This window comes from Pipistrellus kuhlii, unplaced genomic scaffold, assembly GCF_014108245.1.
Source record: "Pipistrellus kuhlii isolate mPipKuh1 unplaced genomic scaffold, mPipKuh1.p scaffold_m20_p_11, whole genome shotgun sequence".
NCBI classification, from domain to species: Eukaryota; Metazoa; Chordata; class Mammalia; order Chiroptera; family Vespertilionidae; genus Pipistrellus; species Pipistrellus kuhlii.
This window is the reverse complement of record NW_023425416.1, coordinates 25,100,432-25,122,002: the sequence shown is the minus strand read 5'-3', so window position 1 is coordinate 25,122,002 and position 21,571 is coordinate 25,100,432. Positions and strand designations below refer to the sequence as shown.

Sequence of the window (21,571 nt, the reverse complement as noted above, 5' to 3'; positions counted from 1 at the left end):
CAGGATTTATATTTGGGGGTATGGGGATTGTGAAAAGTTTGAATGGAGAAGCTGAATACACACTTGGATTTAAACGTGGGTCTGGGGAAAAGTTTGGGTAGAAAATGGTTATTTAGAGCCGTGGAAACGAAGGGAGGCCCAGGAAAAAGAATATGCATAGAGAAGGATACAAACACTTTCACGTGTGAATGAGCAGCTTACAGAAACGATCTGTAAACGGCCCAGAAGCTGCATGGCTTTGGGCTTCCTCCTCCGGACTACATTTCCCAGAATGCCGTAGGAACCGCGCGAGAGCGAAGGTCGCTCCCAGCATTCTCCGGAGTTAGCGGCCCCGGATAACTATGGCGGCTCTCAGAGCATCCGTGCTGTCTTGGAGCCTCCTGAAAGGTTCTCAAGGCGCGGAAAGGGTCTGTTCCCGGGTCCGGGCTCGGCCCCAGCCGGGCGCCCTGCTCCGGCCGCTGCCGGGGCCCTGCGGGGCGGGAATGCCATGCCGTTGGCGCGGCTCCGAGGCCGGTAAGTGACCTGCCCGAGGTCGGCTGGCGCGTCCTGGAGCCCCACGCGGAGCCCCACCTCCCTCCGCCCCGCTCCTCCCGGGGGCGCGCTTACACCTGTCGGCTCTAACGGGAGGGCTTGTCGTTCCAGCTTTAGCTCAGTCGTTTATCCATTTAACCAGCAGCCCTTTGCACAGGTTTTCCCCGCAGGAACTCATGGCCCATTGGGAATGAGGCAGGGCATGGTGACCGGGCTGTGATGGGGGAACGCACCTAAGACTGGAACTCAAACTAGGGTGCAAGGGTTCCCGGAAAAATGTTAGTTCCTGGAATGATTATGACCAAAGCTAAGACCCGGTTAATCATACTAGGGAGCAGGGAGGGGGGGGGGGGGAGCGTGTGCCCCACGTTGGGAACCGCTGGTTTAACAAGAGAAATCAGCGTTGTCGCTCAGGTTTCTAGCAATTGAGCGGAGAGTGATCCTTTTTATCCCAGACAAGGTTAATTGTGGGAGCAGCTTTTGTAAAGGGGAGGTGAGGAGGCGAGGTGAGGGAGAAAAGGCAGTAGATGAAGTGAAGAGATGGGGAAAGAAGCAGAATTCTTTTACTGCATAGTCTTCCAGGGTGTAAATGACCACAGTTTTTTACCCACTGTCTGCTGATGGGCACTTGGGCCGTTTCCAGAGCTTAGCTATTGTAAGTTGTGCTACTATGAACAAAGGGGTGCCTTCTTTATTTCGGGATCACTTGGTCAAATGGCAGTTCCATATTTAACGAATCTCCACACTGTTTTCCACAGTGGCTGTGCAGTATCACTAACAGTGCACAAGGGTTCCCTTTTCTCCACATCCTTGCCAGCATGTTAATCTCTTGACTTTTTGATGCTAGCCATTCTGACAGGTGAGGTGATAGCTCGTGGTGGTTTTGATTTGCATTTTCTTGGTGATTAGTGATGTTGAGCATCTTTTCATGTAATATTGGTCATTTATACATCCTCTTTGGAAAAATATTTGTTTGGGTCCTTTGTCCATTTTTTTATTGGATATTTTGTATTTTGCTGTTGAGTTGTATGAGTTCTTTATGTATTTTGGATATTAACCCCATAACAAATATATGGCTTGCTAAATTTTTTCTCATTTCGTAGGTTGTCTTTTTTATCTTGTTAATTTATTCTTTTGCTGGGCAGAGCTATTTAGTTTGATTTTGTTCCATTTGTTTATTTTCTATTTTGCTGCTTGTGTTTTAGGTGTCATATTAAAAAAAAATCATTGCCAAGCCAAAATCGGTTTGGCCCAATGCATAGAGCATCGGCTTGGGGACTGAAGGGTCCTGGGTTCGATTCCGGTCAAGGGCATGTACCTTGGTTGCGGGCACATCTCCAGTAGGGGGTGTGCAAGAGGCAGCTGATCGATGACTCTCTCTCGTCGATGTTTCTAACTCGCTCTCTCTCTCCCTTCCTCTCTGTACAAAATCAATAAAATATTTTTTAAAAAAATCATTGCCAAGACCAATGTCAAGGAGCTTTTCTACAACATTTTTTCTTCTTTTATGGTTTCTGGCCTTTTATTTAAGTCTTTAATCCATTGTGAGTTCATTTTTTGTGAGTGGTATAAGATGGTCTAGTTTCACTCTTTTACATGTGATCATGCATTTTCTCAGCACCATTTATTGAAGAGACTATGTTTTTTCTCTATTATGTATTCTTAGCTCCCTTGTCAAATATTAGCTGACCATATATGCTGGTTTTATTTCTGGGCTCTCGATTCTATTCCATCGGTCTATGTATCTGTTCATATGCTAGTTAACACACTGTCTTGATGACTATAATGGCCATATCTGACTGATCTACAGCTAACATACCAGTGGTGTATAGTATAGCTTGAAATTAGGAAGTAGTATAGCTTGAAATTAGGAAGTGTGATCCCTCCCACTTTGTTTTCTCAAGATTGCTCTGGCTGTTCAGAGTCTTTTGTGGTCTATATAAATTTTAGGATTTTTTATTCTGTTTCTGTAAAAAAAAAAAATGCAATTGGAATCTTTTTTTTTTTTTTAATGATTCTTTATTGTTGAAAGTCTTTTACCCCCATTGACCCTACCCCCAACTCAGCCTCCCCCTCTCCCCTGCAATTGGAATCTTAATAGGGATTAGATGGCTTTGGGTAGTATGGACATTTTAACAATATTCATTCAATCCATGAACACAGATAACCTTTTCATTAATTTGTGTCTTCCTCGGTTCCTTTCCTAAGTTTTATAGTTTTCAGTATAGAAAACTATAGAATTTTTGCTGAGGATATTGCCCTGTAGTTTTCTGTTAGTTTTCACCTCCTTACTATTTTATTGCTTTTTGATGCTATTATAAATGAGATAATTTTTAAGTTTCTTTTTTCAAAAATTTGTGTTTAGAAATGCTATTGATTTTTAATATTAATTTTGTATTCTGCAACTTGCTGAATTTGTCGATTAGATGTACCATTTTTGGTGTATTTTCTATTATTATAGGATTTTTTATATATAAAGTCATGGCATCTGCAAATAGAGATAATTTTACTTTTTCCTTTCCAGTTCTGTTTCTTTTTTTCCTTTCCCCTTGCTCGTTGTTCTGGCTAGGACTTAAGTACTAACAAGTAACAAGTAACTTGTTCCTGATCCTAGAGGAAAGGCCTTTAACCTCCACCACTGAGTATGTTAGCTGAGGTTTGTCATATATGGCCTTTATTATATTGGTGTATGTTCCTTTTATACCTAATTTGTTAAGAGTTTTTTTTTTTTATCATGAATAGATGTTGAATTTTGTCACATGCATTTTCTGCATCTATTGAAGGGATCATGTGATTTTTCTTTCATTCTTTTGATGTGATGTATCACATTGATGGAGTTCAGTACGCTGAACCATCCTTGCACCCCAAGGATGAAACCCACACATGATCATGGTGAATGATCTTTTTAATGTGCAGCTGAAATCAGTTTACTGGTATTTTATTGAGAATTTTTGCAGAGAATATTGCCCTATAATTTTCTGTTAAGTGTCCTTTTCTGGATCAGTTATCAGGATAATGCTGGCTCCATAAAATGAGTTTGGAAATGTTCCCTCCTCTCCAATTTTGGAAAGAATTTGAAAAGGATTGGCGGTAATTCTTTAAATATCTAGTAAGGTTCACCTGTGAAGACATCTGGTCCTAGATTTATCATCATTGGGAAAGTTTTGATTACTGGTTCAATTTCCTTACTAGTAATTGATCTTTTCTGATTTTTTTTTTTTTTAAATTAAAAAAATGTCAATTGTGATTTACATTCAATATTATCTTATATCAGAGGCCCGGTGTACGAAATTTGTGCACGGGGTGGGGGGTGTCTCAGCCCAGTTTGCACCTTCTCCAATCTGGGACCCCTCGAGGGTTTTTAAACTGCCCTTTTAGACCTGATCCCAAGGGTTAATTTGCATATAATTGAAACTGCTCACCTGCCTGCCTTTCTGATTGCCCCTTACTGCTTCTGCCTGGCAGACTGATCACCCCCTAACCACTCCCCTGCCAGCCTGATTAATGTCTAACTGCCCCCTGCCAGCCTGTTTGCCCCCAACTTCCCTCCTCTGCTGGCCTGGCCACCTCTAACTGCCCTCCCCTGCAGGCCTGGTCATGCCTAACTGCCCTTCCCTGCCGACTTGGTCACTCCTAGCTGTTCTCCCCTGAAGGGTTGATCACCTCCAACTGCCCTCCCTTTCAGGTCTGGTGCCTCCCAACTGCCCTCTCCTGCTGACCATCTTGTGGTGGCCATCTTGTGTTCACATGGGGGCAGGATCTTTGACCACATGGGGGCAGCCATCTTGTGTTGGAGTGATGGTCAGTCTGCATATTACTCTTCTAATAGATAGGATAGAGGCCTGTGCATGGGTTGGGGCCAGCTGGTTTGCTCTGAAAGGTGTCCCGGATCTGGGTGGGGGTTCCCTTGGGGTGTGGAGCGGCCTGGGCGAGGGGCCTGTGGTGGTTTGCAGTCTGCCCCCACCCCCACCGCGACCCAAGCTAGGCCCTGGTATCTGGAATTTATTTACCTTCTACAATTGAAACTTTGCATCCTTGAGTGGAGGCCTAAGCCGGCTAGGGCAGGTGGAAAGCTTGGCTTCCCTTGCGGAGGAAATCCAAGCCTCTCAACTGCTCTGTGGCTGCAGCCATCTTGGTTGGGGTTAATTTGCATACTCACTCTGATTGGCTGGTGGGTGTGGCTTGAGCAGAGTGATGGTTAATTTGCATTTTACTCTTTTATTAGGTAGGATTAGCTTTAGATATACACCACAGTAGTTACAAAATAATCATGGGGATGCAAAGTACAGCTTAGGAAATATAGTCAGTAATTATGTACAGTTCTAGGTTGGTCCTGGAAATATCGGGGGAGACAGCTTGTAAAGTGTATGATTATCTTCCTCATTTAATCTAGGATGTATATTTCTAAGAATTTTTCCATTTCTTTTACGTTGCCCAGTTTGGTGGCATATAGATGTTCATAGTAACCTTATGATGTATTTGTATTTCTTCTTTGTATTTCTGTGATATCAGTTGTAATGTCTTTTTAAGCTTATAATTTTGTTGATTTGGGTTCTTTTTTCCCTTTGTTAGCCTAGCTGAAGGTTTGTCAATTTTGTTTATCTTTAAAAAAATCAGTTGTTTTGTTAATCTTTTATATTGTTTAGATTACAGTTTAAAGAGTTTACTATGTATTCTTTGGAGAATGGTTTATAGTGCAGTCAGAATGGAGACAGGGAGACTGGTAAGGAGACTAAGGCAAGGGATGAGGATAGCTTTGATTAAGGTAGTGGCAGTGGAAATGGAGGATTAAATTTATGAGGTATGATAGGTAGTATGTTCTGTCAGTGTTCCTTTTTGTAAAATGGGGATAATCATAGTATTTACAAAAGTGTTGTGAGGATTAAATGTGCTAAATACTGAGCTCAGTAAGCCCTGGCCCATAGTAAATATCTAACACATGTTAGCTGTTATTACTGTCACTGCGGCTGCTTAGGCTAGGGTGAGTCAGGAATGACCATTGGCTCACCTCACAGGGCCTATTGGATGATGGTAAGACAGGGAATAGTAGGAGAGGCAGGTTTAAGACAGGAATTTTAATATTAAAATACATGTGCAATGTCCATTGAGTTTTTGGATGCAAGATGATCTTGGCGGAGAGACAGATTTGAGAGTCTCCTGCATATAGAAGTAATTTCAGTTAGAGGAGGCTAGGAGATCATCACTGAGGATGTGAGAAGGGAGAAAAGAAGGATGTAGTTCAGAATCGTCAGGATACCAGCATTTACAAGACAAGCAGAGGAAGAGGTGGCTGTGAAGGAATGACTTTTATTTTTTTTAATGGAAGTGGAAATGGAGGTTAGGCTAAGGCAGTGGGCGGCAAACTCATTAGTCAGCAGCCAAATATCAACAGTCCAACAATTGAAATTTCTTTTGAGAGCAGAATTTTTTAAACTTAAACTTCTTCTAACGCCACTTCTTCAAAATAGAATCGCCCAGGCCGTGGTATTTTGTGGAAGAGCCACACTCAAGGGGCCAAAGAGCCGCATGTGGCTCTCGAGCCGCAGTTTACCAAACACTGGGCTCAGGAATAGGAAAACTGCGTGGGGCAGAACTGAGATCTGGTCCCCTCTCTTGTCCAGGGCTCTTCCATGACACCAGGTGGCCTCGTCAGTATCATGTCCAATCCAGGCCTCTTTCCTAGCTGCAACGCCTCAGCCTAGAGTTTTCTTCCCTTTTTTCTTGGCCCTATTGAGGCCCTTGGGAAGCCATCTTTTGATCCCATCACACCCTACATGCTCCCAGGCTCTGCTAACTCCTTCCTCAGCAGTCACACAACTTTCTGTGCCTCTCTAGTCTATACACTTACACGGAGGAGCACCACAATCGATTGGGATTGATGGAGGTTTGGTTAAGTTCTAGCTCTACCACTTAGATAATAAATGGCAAGGTCTTTAGGCAGGCTCCAGTATCCTCATTATCACATTCATTACTTTTTCCTGTTGTTTCCTCCACTAGACTTTGAGTATCTTTTTGGCAGGAACTATATCTTCATCATCGTGAATATTCAGTAAATTTTAAATGAAGAAATGAATCAATAAATGGATATCATAGCATTATGTGTTGAGGTAGACATTGTTAATCACTTTTTATTTTTAACTTTTCTATATAAAGGTTTTGTTGGCTTGTTATTTCCCCCCCATTTCTTATTTGCTAAAATCGTTTTAACAGAAACTGGTAGCTCTGAGATCAAGAAACCTACATTTATGGATGAAGAAGTCCAAAGCATACTCACCAAGATGACAGGCTTGGATTTGCAGAAGACTTTTAAGCCAGCTGTACAAGCTCTGAAGCCACCAACCTACAAGCTAATGACTCAGGAGCAGTTGGAAGAGGTACACGAATATTGGTAGAATACCTTTCTTTAAAGGGCTAAAAGATATTTAAAGACCCCTCCAGATGTTGATACTTGCTCTTCCACAGGCCCTGATGAGGGAGGAATCCCAGGCACAGAACTGAGAAAAGAAATATGAGCAGCAGGTGGAGGATCGGGAAACATGGCCAACATTAGGCAGCCTGGGCCGTGTGGGTCAGGCGTCTGGTGTTCAAGCAGAGCTGCCTCTGCTCCAGACCCAGCCTGAGCATTCTTCCTTTAATTCTTCCTGCGCCAGCTTCCTTCCCGGAGAAATAACTGTCGTGAGCTGCTTTGAGGTTGACACTTTGGGGTGATTATGAATAGCATCCTACTCAGGCAGCAGGGTCCTCCTGGAGTCCTGGGTATTGAGTACTTTGTGGAAAGGCTTTGATGTATGAATGCATCATCGCTCTTCTTTCTAATTCAAACATAATTTATTACCTTAGCAAAAATTAAAATATCCACCGGCATATCGCACGAAGAGGGAAAGTTCCCCTTCACCCGGAGAGGTAACCATTGTTAACAGTGAACAGTGGAGCAGTGGGGTCAGCGGTTAAGAGTGTGGACTCTGAGGTTGAGTAGCCTGGGTTCAAATCCCAGTGCTGCAACTTCCTAGCAATTTACTTAACATTTGTGTGCCTCTGTTTTCTTGTTCATAAAATGAGGTAACAATAGCACCATAAACATAGTTGTGGGCCAGATACATTCAGAGTATTTGAACAATATCTGGCACATAGCAAGCACCCAATAAATGAGATGCTTTATCCTATTTCAGGCAGCTTTTGTGGCTTGGCTCTGCCTAGCATTCCTTTGCTGTACGCAGCAGCGGTTGCCAACCAGTGGTCCATGAGGTCCGAAAGGTCGGCGGCCGCTGGCTTAGTGAATGAGTAAGCTGGTTCTCTCAGCCGTTCCACAAACGCTGAAAGAAGCAAAGCCAGGGCCCCGGAGCCCACTCACTGAGTCATGGCTCTGGCTCTTCTCTTTGCAGTCCTTGGTGTTTTTGACTAATGTCCGCTTTAGTCAGATGATCCTTTTGTCTGTAGTCAAGTGACTTTTCTTAAGAAATATTTTATTTCATTAGGCAACAAGAAAGGCGGTTGAGGCAGCTAAAATACTATTAAAAATGCCACCGGTTCTGGAAGAGCGTAAGCCAATAAATGACGTGTTAGCTGAAGACAAGATTTTGGAAGGAACAGAAACAGCCAAATATGTGTTTACCGATATAACATATAACATACCACACCGGGTGAGTATATGTCTCATAAAGAAATTATTTTTGTTTGAAATACTATGTGGAGATGGGGCTGAGGGACAAGGGTCAACATCATGTGAGCCAGCTGTTTGAATCTTCCAAACCAGAATTTCTGTGACTGGGGAGGGCCTTCCGGAAGATACAGCTTAAGAGGAATGCACATCATGTTACCATTCCCCGACACGTTACAGACACAGGATATTCCAGGTTGACTGCCAGGAAGGAAACAGGTGTGCTGAAACAGAACCAGGGGCAAAAGTCTTCAAGGCCATGGGAGAAGGGAGTTTCTTCCTGTCCAGGTTAGACTGGCTTCCTAAGCTGATGCTGTTTGGAAAGATACTGTTTCTTTCTTAAGCACTTGATGATGCCAAAAACCCAGACTGCCCATATGGATTTTCGCTTTTCAGAATTCACAGTAAGAATGCCATATCTCCCCAGATAATTCCCAGACAGCACCACTTCTTATGGTTTTTATTCTTCCTTCAACTGTCAATTCCAAAAGGAGACTCTGGAATTATATCACTTTTGTCTTTGAGCCTTTTCAAGTAAAGAGTAATTTACAATTCAGCCCACAAAATGCAGTAGAGTGTTACATAATATGAGGGTTGGGGAAGGGCTAGCCCATAATAGCCTCTTTGTCAGACACGGTCATGGTTAGAAGACATGATTTGAGCAATGTCCATGTTTGTATGTGAACCACCATATACCTGATCTAACACATCACAGAGTTTCATTTTAATTACAGTTTTTGCTTTGGGGTACTTTAAAAATGCTTGCAGTGCTACGAAGACTGGTTTGTGGGAGCATTCTTTTTTTTCTTTTTAAAAAAATATATTTTATTGATTTTTTTTACAGAGAGGGAGAGGGATAGAGTTAGAAACATCCATGAGAGAAAAACATCCATCAGCTGCCTCCTGCACACCCCCTACGGGGGATGTGCCCGAAACCAAGGTACATGCCCTTGACCGGAATTGAACCTTGGACCCTTCAGTCTGCAGGCCAACACTCTATCCACTGAGCCAAACTGGTTAGGGCTGTGGGAGCTTTCTATAACCTGAAAGGGAAAAATGAACTTGGAATTCAAATTACCAAAATAATTTTGAGGAATTGTTATTTTGACTTTTTTTTCTATTTCTAATGCTTGATGAAAGTTTTAATTATATTATCCTCAAAACATGTTCAGATACTCTTTACTGACTCTGGAAAGATGAGTCAGTAACATCTGGTTAATTTATTAGATATGTATCAGTTTTCTGCTATATGCAAAGCTCTGTGTAAGTCACTCTGGGTGTTGCAAAGAATTATTACAACTCCTGCCCTTTTCTATAATAGCTCTCTGACGATATTAATAATGTCTGAGAGGTGTTAAGAGTCTTGCACAGGACACAGTCAGTTGAGCGGTGCAGAGCTTAGTGGAATTCAGAGAACCTAGTGATCCCTGTTCTGGGTCTTGGCAGTTGGAAGAGTGGAAAGCCCAGAGGCGAGTGAACCAGTCCGTTTGACACATCTTTGGGTTTCTTTTTATTCCCAGGACTTTCAACGTAGATTATGAAGTAGGAAAGTCTGTTTAAGTGAGACTTTGGCAAGGGAAAATGAAACAATTTGAAAAGGTTTCATAGCACTTTAATCTGAAATGCATTTAGATGAATCTCAAATCAGAAATTTTTAGTTGAAGCATTTTATACATTGGACTCACTTTAGGACCGTGGTTGGCTCTTAGTAATACTTTCATTTTAGATTTCTGATTGTCAGAGGCCCAGCAGTAATTAGTGGAGGAAGTACCAAATCTTACCCATGTCTTTGAAGTTTGAAATTATCATTGAAATATGCAGGTGATTGCATTTCATGTTTCCCAGTTGTACCTTATATTACTGTTTGCAAATTATTCTCATAATGGTGTTTAGTGGGACCCCAGAACTGAAAATCCTCATAAACTCATCCTTGATTATATTTTCTATTTCAGGAGCGTTTTATTGTTGTCAGAGAACCAAGTGGCACACTACGCAAAGCCTCTTGGGAAGAACGGGACCGGATGATACAAGTTTATTTCCCCAAGGAAGGTCGGAAAACTTTAACACCAGTTATTTTCAAGGAAGAAAATCTTAAGGTAAGGTGACTTGGTTTCAGAGTCAGTGATGAGGGTTTCTTTGCTGAAATAGTTGACTCTGGTACAGCTGGGCATTTTGCTTTGATAAACATTTCCAATGATAACTAGGGTTATTGATCTTGTGGCTGGGATTCCAGTGCAGACGTAACAGTCACAAAGCCTGTGTTATTTATGGATACCTCTTGATGGGCGCAGTGGATGGGCACGCCTGTCATGGCGTCAGGTTAAGTATTGAACTTTCATGTTCTTCCCAATCTAATTCCAACTCTGCTGTGTGGTTTAGACCATGTACAATCAGGACCGGCATGCTGATGTCCTTAATCTCTGCGTTGCCCAGTTTGAGCCAGATTCTGCGGACTATATCAAAGTGAGTATATTTTCTAGTTTCTGAAGTATGGTTATAAGGTTTTTAATATAGTAAATGAATTAAGTTATAAGCTTTGATACAGAGGGAAGAGAAGGGAAATACCTGAACACCTGTTAAGGAAGGACCTGATGTTTAACAGATATTTTATCCTTACAATACCCTTGAGTTAAGGATGAGAGAATTTAAGTATGAGGAGTTTAGTAGCTTGCCCTAGTCGGTTTGGCTCAGTAGATAGAGCCAAACTGTGGACTGAAAGGTCCTGGGTTCAATTCTGGTAAGGGCACGTGGCGGGTTGTGGGCTGGATCCCCAGTAGGGGGTGTGCAGGAGGTAGCCGATTAATGATTCTCATCATTGACGGTTTTTTTGTTTTAAAATATTTCTGTCTCCCTCTCCCTGCTTCTCTGAAATTAATAAAAATATATATATATTTTAAAAAGTAGCTTGCTAAAAGTTGTACAGCTAGTGAGTGATGACCAAAGTCTGTTCTTTTTTCAATTTATCATAAAGGAACAAAGTTACTTACTAAAATTTACCAGAATGCAGTGTGTGTAATCATTGAAGTACCTTTTATGTGCAAGGTAGTACTGTAGATAGATGAGGACAGTGTGCGCCATGTCAAAGCTTGTAGTCCAGAAGTGATTGTGGGGAAGGGTGCTACATAAGCACACAGATAATTATCCCCTCAGTCTAAGATGTCAGGTGCTCAGAGGTTACAAAGTGCCCTTGGGAAAGGCTTCACAGGTACCTTAAAAGGGGTTCTAAAATGGCAGGAAACATGGTGGGTGGAGTTGGTGAGGAGAGGTGTTTCAGGCAGAGGGGACAAAATGAGGCAGGGAACAGTGAATGCCTGAGAAATGACCAATCACCTGGTGTGGCTGTGTATGTAGGGGTGGTCAGGATTAGATTAGAGGGGTAGGAGGGACCCTATCATATAAGGTGACCTTAGATGCTAGGCTGAGGAACCTGGACTTCAGTCAGCAGAAAGCCTTTGATCATAGGAATGCCCTCATCAAAGTCTTCATTTCAGAAGACCAAGGACTCAAGGAATGTTAGTTAATGAGATGGAAAGTAGTAGTTGATGGGATTGGGTATTTGATGAGATTTGGGGGAGGGGGGAGGAGGAGTGAAAGAATATTCTTGATTTCTTTTTTCCCACTAGTTACCAAGAAATAATGGCCCATTGTTTCCAGTGGTTTCTCTATATGTGTGCTTCATAAACAGTGCTTGGCTGCTGAAAAGTAATTGATCTGGTTATAAATTTTGGCAAACTTGTTCCAGGCTGCCATTTGTGTCTGCAGTGGAGGGTTGGTCTAAATCGTCTTTTGATTAATGATAGTGGAGACAGATTAAACCTGATTTTACTGGTACTTTCTTGGGCAGTACTCATGCTAGTAAATGTATATCCAGTAATGCCACTCAGTTTTTATGTTTCTAAAAAAAAAAATCGCATCTTATGTGGATAGGTTCATCATCAGACCTATGAAGATATAGATAAACATGGAAAATATGACCTTTTACGTTCAACAAGACATTTTGGTGGAATGGCTTGGTATTTTGTAAATAAGAAAAAGATTGATGGTTTACTGATTGACCAGATTCAGAGAGATTTGTAAGTATGATCTTAATTCCTAAGTAAATGTGTATTTAAGCTATGTTATTTTTCCAGTGATAAATGTACTGTTCAGTGACAAATAGCTTTCACTTAACTCAGTTTATTTATGGGTTTATTCTTTCAGCACAACCCAGTTTTCTGTGTTGTGTAAACAGCTAGATTCTTTGAAAGAGTAAGTGGCTCTGGCCTGTTCTCTATGCCCTGGATATTGACTGGTACCTGGCGTGCCCGATGCTCGGGGGAATGGGGGGAAGAGGGCCGCTGTGCTTGTTTTCTGGTACGACTACTCTTAGGGGCTTTCAGTAAAAGTCATCTAATTTTTGAAAATACTCTTGTTTTTTATATATCTTGCTTTTGTAAGATTAAGGCATTGAAAAGGTTATAGTTTTCAAAGTTGTATGAAATGAATGTCTGTTGTATTTTAGCATGTAGACTGGTATGCACTCAGCCTTCTTAGCTGAAATAATAGTGTACTTTACAACTTGTGGTAGAATTGAAGAGACTTTTTTGGATATGTTTCTGTTGATTGGGTTAGGAAGGCCAAAATAACAAGGACAAGAAACCAGCATGGCTGTACTAAGAAAGTCAGCTTTCCACAAAAAGCCCTTGCTGGACTCAGAAGGCAGTTTATTGCTACCTTCAGACTAAGGCGTTTTGACTCAAGAGTGTCCACCATGTAATCTAACTATTCCTACAAAGGTAAGGCATTTGTAATTAGAAGGTGCCATAGGCACGGTCTAAGAAATACAGTCCGTATTTGAAAACAGCATCGTTTCTCATAGAAACGACATTCCTAACCGTAGGCAATGTCCAGCCAGCCCACTGCAGCATGTGCAGTGGAATCGGTGCAGAGGGCAGGAATAGACACACCTCCATCCCACATATGCAGAGGGCTGGCTCACGGTCACGAGGATGCTTAATGTGAATTGCCTTTAGGTGCATTAGCTTTGACATCACCTGTGAATGGATTTTCTTAGTGTCTGAAATGGAAGCATTCCATAAGTAAGTTACTGTAAAAACAGTGTAACTTTTTTTTATAAGACATTAGAGCTACACAGAAATGCCTTTGAAATTTAATTTTTTTTATCAAGGTGTACTGATATGTGATTTAGTAATATCATTATGACATCTGGAGCAGTTATTTGCATATGGGGAAGGAGTTTTGGGTATTTTCCTACTCCGCATAAATAAAACTGGGATTCTGAACAGCTTGCTGCAAATCCCAGGTTAGCCAGTAGAGGGTGCATGCCCTCGCTGAATGGAGCCCAGACCAGAATTTAGAATCAGATGTAAGTGCCACTGTTGGTTTTTATATCCTCACCTGAGGACATGTTGATTTTTAGAGAAAGAGAAACATTAATCACTTGCCTCCTGTACAGGCTGGGACCAGGGATCAAACCTGTAACCTATGTATACGTTCTGACTGGGAAATGAGCTCATAACCTTTTGTTGTGTCCCATGAGCTGAGCCACTTAGCCAGGGCCCATTTTTAGTTTTGAATTGAGAGTCTTTTAAAATCTTTTTTAACGTGCATTATTTAAAATTTCAAATATGGGCTGTGTGTGAAACTAAACTATTCTGTGGGACATAGGCATTATACTTCAGCAGGAATGTAATGAAGCCCTGAACATGATTCTGCTATACGAAAACCAGTTAAAATGATTCTCACATATACAAAACTCTAACGAGAACTATGTTTGTATCTTGAGGAAATATTTTGTCGTCATATTTGACTTTGTTAGATTATAACAAACAGATTTATAATGAACATTTTTGAATTTTTCCCCTGGGAAGTTTTACTATGTGAGCAGGTGTGGTTTCTCAGTCCCCTACAAGGGATGGCTTTTAGGGTTGGATGGACCTTGGGATAAGCCCTGAGCATTTCTCTAAGGCTTAAATTCTTTACCCCGCCCTCCATCTCTCAGCTCAGGTAAGAGGAAAGCAGGGTCACTGCATTAGGGTGTCCTCACTCCACCCCAATCAGACGCCGGTACGTAGCAGAGCCTCAAAGCACAAGCATATTAGAAGAGTTATTTTTAAATAACTCCTTGGCTTTGAGGTGGCAAACAGGAGGAAGTTGTTGACTATGTTAGAAGTTAGTGTCTGGTGAAGGATAGGAAGTGTTAATGTTGATAAAAATTTTAGTACAGCCAAGACCAGTTTGGCTCAATGGACAGAGCGTCGGCTTGGGGACTGAAAGGTCCCGGGTTCGATTCCGGTCAAGGGCATGTACCTTGGTTGCGGGCATATCCCCAGTAGGGGGTGTGCAAGAGGCAGCTGATCGATGACTCTATCTCTCTCCCTTCCTCTCTGTACAAAATCAATAAAATATTTAAAAAAAAAAATTTTTTTTAGTACAATCCTGAATTCTTGTTCTGGCTTTCAGCTGATGTGCGTAATTTCAAATTTGCTTCACCAGGATACTAATTTTTAACTAATGGGTTCCTGTGAGTCTTTCCTTGCACCCCTAGGAGGCTTCTAGGAGAGGCATTTATCTACTAGCATGAGTGTCACCGCTAATACTTACAGGCAGTGGCTTTGAGCATCCCTTACCACCAGCCTCCGGCTCATGCGGGGTCAAGGTAAATTCCATCCTCTGAGCTGGGTGGATCACATTATCTGCAGGTGAAGAGGGTTGGCCTAGAAGTCATCTGCCATTAGCAGTATTGTTTCTATGGAAAATGCTGCTGCTTCCAAGAATGCAGCCCCTTTTAGAGCATACTCTGTAAACTGCCTGCAGAGGCTCCTGCCCAACTACCTCCTGCGGAGTTGGTATGAAGCCTAAATTAGCTAATTTCCTTGAAAATGCCTATGAAATAAAATTTTTTCTTCTGGCCCCAGGGAAACTTGTAATTTAGTTTTAAGTAGGCACACCCTTTTATAGGACTGAGCAAACAGAAAAACAGTAAACCCTCTCTCTCTCTAGAATCGATGATGCCACCAGCTTGGTCCAGCTGTACCACATCCTCCACCCAGATGGCCAGTCAGCTCAAGAGGCCAAGGGGCAGGCTGCTGAGGGATTGCATTTAATTAAGGTGAAGGGCCTTTCCAAGTTGGGAAGAATTCTGAAATACGTCATATTTAATGGTAACTCACCAGATCTTGAAATAGTGATTAGAGCCCCTGTATTTCTTCAGTCAGGAGGGGAAGTTGCAGCAGTTCAGATGGTAGGATAGCTGCCTCTTTCTGTTTGGAGTCCTGTCATCTGATGAAATCACCAGCAGGTGTCCAGGAGAGATGGCGGTGCTTGTATATACCAAGCCTTAGTTGCACTATTGTTTTGAACTGGAGATGTCATTGATACGATTTTTTAAAGGGGCGATAATTGTGTAATTTTCATCTCTTCTAATGCTCAGAATAGACATGGTTTGTGGATCTGGCTTCTATCCCAACATTATGTATGCATTTACAAAATAATTATACAGCAAGCGGTGATGTGAACAGTCTAAGAGGAGCAGAGAGAAACTGCAGTACAAACACTGGTTTTCTGTGATAAGCCAGATAAAGCATTTTGCTTTAAAGTGAAAAATTAGTTTGCTGATACTAACCTTCCAGATTTCCTTTGAAAAAAAATTTCCTAGCCCAACGGAAACTTGAACATAACGATTTTCATTTTATCTAGCAGAAGGTGCTATGTCATGTTTTCTGAAAGAGGACAGCCATACTAGGGCACTTCTGGTGTTTTTGTGTCTCTGTAGTGTGCAAATTGACCATTATTCCAACACACAAGATGGCCAGCAGGAAAAAGCAGTTGGGAGGGAGCCAGCAGTCCTGGATTGTGAGAGGGATGTCCAACTGCCTGGTAGGATCGGGCCTAAACAGGCAGTTGGACACACCCCCTGTGCACAGGGCCTCTAGCTGCTTTATAATCAGAAAACAATTGTGAAACTTGGAAGGCTTTTTAAACTGGTGCTCTGCTATTACAGAAATGTTAATGTCTAAAAACTATAAAGTGATAAAAATAGTATATGTTCTGCTTTAAAACGTTTGTTTTTTTTTCCATTTAAACAGGTTTTTGCAAAAACAGAAGCACAGAAGGGAGCATACATAGAATTAACACTACAAGCTTATCAAGAAGCTTCCATTAGCCAATCTGTAGCTTCCTGAAAATATTTTTCAAATAAATTTCATTTTGCTAAATACTAACTAGCTTTCTGTTAATATTGATTGAGCTATTGAGCTGAGTGTTTAAAATTGTCAAAATCAAAAGGTACTTACGATTTGGAGTTCCCTATAAATTTTTTGTTTTTAAGTTCCAAATAGTGGCCCTACCCCGCCCGCCCCCCCCCTCCCCCCCCCCCAAAAAAGAAAGAAAACTTAATACACATTCCACAAGGGACATTGGAGAAGTGTATTGAGTGCCTGGATATTAGTTTCCCTAATCACATAAGGTAAGTGCAGTGTGAGACAAAATCACAGCACGGCAGAAGAGCCCAAGCCACAAGACTGAGGGGAGTGATGTAAAGAGATTAAGAAAGTGGTTGATGGTATGTGAGAAAGAGAATATGTACTGATCTGTACGGTGAGGTGTAGTTTTGGCCCAGCCTTCTGAAGTAGATGCTATTTTCTTAATTAGAAAGGAAACTTGAAGAGTTTTCATTAATTCAAAAGATTTTATGAGATATGGTCTAATGACAGTATGAAAAAAAGTCAGAGTCCATATCTATTTCAGTAAATAAGGAGGGCACAGTGTTTACATACAATTTAAGGAATTTCTTCTCGGAGTCCCAGCGCACTGTGGTCAGGGCAACAATTAATAACTGTTCATAATCTGCTTAGCCCTATAAATGGGAAGCATTCCTTTCAGTCATCCAAAATATCTTCATCCAAAATCTCTTCATCCAGGTTGATGTCTGTTGTGTCAATTTCATCCAGATTGATATCTGTTGTGTCGACTGTGTAAATATCTTCTAAATCATCCAAACCTTTTAAACTCTACAAAGAAAAAGAGTTAATTAGCTCTGATTTATGATCCAAAGAGAACTAAATACCGGCATATCTCAGTGGAGGTTCAGGCCACCACAATAAAACAAATCACATCAATTTTGTCTCCCCCTGCACATGAAAGTTATGTTTATGATACACTGTAGTCTGTTAACACATTGCAGACGGATCATGAGAATTCTTTAAAAAGGTATTAGCTTTTAAGAACGTAATAACGTCAAAATGCAATGGGTATTTAATTTTAAAGCGTACCTTGTTTTTTTGTACTCGTTCAATAGCAACTTGTCTGACCCCTGGGTAAAGCTAGCAATAAAATAGTATTGTATCTAAAAATGTACATACCTTAAAGAATTTACTACTAAAAAATGCTAACCATCTGAGCTTTTAGTGAGTCGTATCTTTTTGCTAGGGGGCTTACCTTCAATTTTTTAAAATTCAGTAATTGTGAAGTGCAATAAAATGAGAAATGCCTAGAGTCCGTCAAAAAGGGTCCCTTCTGAAAGAGATTCCATCACTTAAAATGGGAGGTTTGGGGCGGTGATCCTACCTTTTCTTCTTTGTTGGCTGTGTGGGATTCTATGATAACCGGAGAAGCAGGTTTCCCATCAAGTTCCTGAAAGCCCAAGTGGAGATTCATATGAAAATAGTAATTTGTTCAGGAATTCAAAGATTTCCCCCAAGAGAAAGCTATCAGGATTAGGAAGTGGAAGACAGTACTTAATCAACAAATCTCAACCAGATTATTTCATGCAGCATTCTACTGACCTGCTGAGTTGTAGATCTTGAGGGCTGAAAGCCTTTTGCCTCTTCCATGACGTTTCTCTCTTCATTTGGCTATCAGAGAATAAAGCAATAATAAAATGAAGTATTTTGAAGCTGTAATTCATCTATGAAGTTGGCTTAAATCTCAGGCATTGGCTCTTATTCCTACAACAATATGCAGTACAGTTCAAAACCTTTGAGTCGTGAGTGCGCACTCACCGTGACAAGGGGGTATTGCTTAGCTGGCAACAGGTCAGCATGTGTTTCCTTCACCCATTCTTCCACAACGAAGGCTTCTTTTAATCCGGGAAAAAGGTTCTCATACTCTGTTGGATCAGCAAGGGATTCCGCTGCTTTCTGATTGACTTTTGAGAGATTTTCTCTCCACAGTTTAACCACCCTAATATAGATATCATGAAACCAAAGGGAGACTAAATAAGAGTGCTGTTTTTATTTGAAACATTTCTTCCTAAAATTAAAAGTCTGTACCTGGAAACCTGACTGGGCAAGTAAGTCCGGGCCAGGAAAGCAGCTTCTGGCAGTCGTCCAGTCCTGATCAAGAGCTCTAGGCAAGCATCGAGCCTGAAGATGGAAAAGGAGAGGCCCTGTCACCACGAATAAACACGGTAACACTGGCATTTCACAATTAAAGAAGCATGGACCTAGTGTTTGACAGCATGCCTCCCCAATGACCACACATACTCATTTGTCACTGAGCCATTTAACCTGTGTGTTCCACAATCAGTGGACTCCAGGAGATGTAATGGGTGAGGACACTTTTGTGACCATTTTCCATCTCCTTAACTTTTAACAACTAGGAGAATTGAAAGGGGCTTTTTCAAGACACGTTATAAGGCAGTTGAGAGGAGCACCTTTTAAGGGCTTCAGGAGACAGGGTTGAGGGCAATATCTCCATTATAGCCTGTGCTGGACAGTCCAGTGGGAAAAAACCCAGTGTCTTATTTTAAATTTTAGAATTAAGATTCTTTGTGTTTTAGAAAGGTAATACAGTACATACACATTATCTAATATCAGTATCAAAAATCAAACAATATTGCAATAACAAATACTAAATTCTATAAAAGTAATAGTACTTCAGAATTAAGGTCATGTTTTAATATCAAATTAAGTTATAGGAAACTTTCAGAATATTTTTGGATTTCTGAATTATGGGCAAGGAAGAGTGGACCTATTACAGGTATATAAATTTATAAAATTGTTTATAAACACAAATATTAAAAATATACAATAAGTATATAACTGGGGTGTGAGGTGCACACTGAAAGGTTTTATGTCAGTGAGTGGTTTAAAAAGTTAGCATGTAGGCCATAGCTGGTTTGGCTCAGTGGACAGAGTGTTGGCCTGCAGACTGAAGAGTCCTGAGTTCAGTTCTGGTCAAGGACACACACCTCAGCTGCAGGCTCAATCACTGACCCTAGGCAAGGCACATGTAGGAGGCAACCAATTGATGTATCTCTCACATCAATGATACCCTTCTCTGTCTCTCCCTCTGCCTTCCACTCTCTAAAAAAAAAAAAAAAAGTCAATGGAGAAAAATACCCTCAGGTGAGGATTAACAACAAAAAAAGTTAGTGCATAAGACAAGGTTAATGAATACTTTTGTGTTTTATTTCATAATATTGTCAACTAATGTCAAAATGATATGATTTGCACTAACTGCCAGACTTAATGTGACATTTTTACACTTTACAGTTGGACTCAAATCTGAAAGTAACTGGTATTTTCATCTTTTATTCTTGCCATGAACAGATCAGAATTACCCAATTTGGGTAAAATCACCTGCCATTCAGGTACCAACTGGAACAACACAAGTAACCTCCTGCCATCATAAAATGCTTCAGCCAGAAAGTGGTAGGGCTATTGAGGAATCTCTCCAAATTGAGCCTCCCTGAATAGCTCATTTTCCTCAAACATTTAGACCACAGTGTGCTGAGAGCATCCTTCGCTGAAGGTGAGTGCCACCACTAGCAACACCATTCTTCACAAACCTCTCCAAAGTGCTTTTATTTACTATGCCCACGACTTTCAGACCTTGGATTCATACTTACTTGCCCTGTAAGAAGTAACTCATGAATGCCACATTATTCTTGCCATCTCTTTCTGCACCCTCTCCTAGCTTGTTCACCATACTAGCATTTCCAGAGGCAGTGGCCAGTAGCAGCAGACCCCCATAATCCTGTGCGTGGTGCAGGCACTCCTGGGCGAGGCCAAACTGACATTTGCTGATGGCAAGCTCAGCAAGTTGTTTCCACTTCTGTTCCGACTGTAAGAAAGTTAAAATATCTCTGGAAATAAACATCTGAATTTCCAACATTAACATTATTCCATTAACCTGAAAAATTCTGTGCTGACAATGGGAGATCACAGGGCAGGGCAAAAGTAGCTTTATAGGAATTCATATGGAAAATACAGTAAAAAAATAATATAAGAATAAACTTTCATGTACTGAACTAAACCTTTTGCCTCACTATACTGAGCTGTGCTTGTTAAACTGCTTCTATCAATCAAAATGAAATGACAAAATGTATAATGAGGAAATGGAAATTATTCACATACACAAAATTAAAACATTAATTTTAATGATACATGAATAACCCATTATATTTTTATTTTGTAATTGCACAGTAAAAATAAACTACCTAATAGACATTTTAAGGTAATTAGATTACAATTTTATGAGTGATTTAATACTATGTTTTGAAAGATTACAAAATTGTTTATGTCCTTAAATATTTAATAATAAATGTCATTTGTAGCTTCTCAAAAAACAACTAAAATACACATTTGGGTGGATATTAATGTTGATTTGTACATCTGAAAAGAATTTACCAGTAAATGCTAGACTTCAACCACAACTAGAAGCTTTCAATTTGCAAAGATTCACAAAATGTCACTAAACTATCAAATTATCAGAATCCTTCTTTAAAATCAACATATTTTTCTCACTAGTTTGGGATACTGGCAAGTTACTGCTACACCTGCACTCTTCAAGTTCTCAAACTAGTTTACCTATTATCTTAAATCTTTCCTTCTCTTCCAAAATAGATCTCTAAGATATGAAAACACTTTTTTAAAACAAATTAGAATGCTAAGAATATTGCCAATATAATCCATGTAGCTTATGCAAAGATTAACATAATACATTTTTAAGCAAGACCAAAGAGACAATAACCTCAGCAAAATGAGTCTAATTTGCAATTTATACTAAACACATAGAAGTCCTTACTGACCTATCAGTTATTAGTACATACCTCTGCTTCCACTGCTAGCTGGTATGCAATTTTTAGTTCTCCAAGCTGAAGAGCAAGTTCAAAGCGATGCTCAGGGTCTGTGGATACTGTAAGAGCTTGCTGCTTAAAGCCCTAAACAGATTTAAAAACGTGTGTGTTATCTGTATGTAAACACATACATTCAGTAAATCATTTGAATCAAAAGTAACAGGTAACAAAATACTCCAAAGAGAAGACAGGAAAAAAAATTAAGGAATCATTAAATTAACTGATAAGAACCCAGGCAGAGAAAATTCAGTCACACAATGCCTCTTGTTCTCTTGTCAGTGAAGCTGACCAATGCTAGATAA

At 40.6% G+C, this 21,571-nt stretch overlaps 2 protein-coding genes across 3 annotated transcripts in view; one reads left to right on the top strand and one right to left on the bottom strand.

Annotated features, from left to right (window-relative positions):
- The first annotated feature begins 313 nt into the window (after positions 1–313).
- Positions 314–16,410, top strand: MRPS22 (mitochondrial ribosomal protein S22). Its single transcript, XM_036431297.2, has 8 exons — positions 314–513; positions 6,742–6,905; positions 8,007–8,171; positions 10,141–10,284; positions 10,568–10,651; positions 12,116–12,261; positions 15,191–15,299; positions 16,276–16,410. The coding sequence occupies exons 1-8, from the start codon at positions 342–344 to the stop codon at positions 16,369–16,371; spliced, it is 1,080 nt and encodes a 359-aa protein (XP_036287190.1). The 5' UTR covers positions 314–341; the 3' UTR covers positions 16,372–16,410.
- Positions 16,411–16,857: 447 nt separating this feature from the next.
- COPB2 (COPI coat complex subunit beta 2) overlaps positions 16,858–21,571 on the bottom strand; it is a 28,049-nt gene continuing 23,335 nt past the window's right edge. For both annotated transcript variants that reach the window (XM_036431295.2, XM_045579240.1), the window contains 7 exons: positions 21,243–21,353; positions 20,040–20,254; positions 18,460–18,552; positions 18,190–18,370; positions 17,974–18,042; positions 17,756–17,821; positions 16,858–17,199 (listed from right to left, as the gene is read on the bottom strand). In XM_036431295.2, coding sequence (XP_036287188.1) covers positions 17,068–17,199; positions 17,756–17,821; positions 17,974–18,042; positions 18,190–18,370; positions 18,460–18,552; positions 20,040–20,254; positions 21,243–21,353 — 867 coding nt within the window. In that variant the 3' untranslated portion in view covers positions 16,858–17,067. The remainder of the gene's footprint in view (positions 17,200–17,755; positions 17,822–17,973; positions 18,043–18,189; positions 18,371–18,459; positions 18,553–20,039; positions 20,255–21,242; positions 21,354–21,571) is intronic.

What these genes read in the sequence shown, in the direction of transcription:
- MRPS22 (XM_036431297.2), top strand. Translation starts at nt 342, where the DNA reads ATGGCGGCTCTCAGAGCATCCGTGCTGTCTTGGAGCCTCCTGAAAGGT. An exon ending in CTCAGGAGCAGTTGGAAGAG is followed by an intron (nt 6,906 to 8,006) that starts GTACACGAATAT and finishes TTATTTCATTAG; the next exon opens with GCAACAAGAAAGGCGGTTGA. An exon ending in AGGGATTGCATTTAATTAAG is followed by an intron (nt 15,300 to 16,275) that starts GTGAAGGGCCTT and finishes CCATTTAAACAG; the next exon opens with GTTTTTGCAAAAACAGAAGC.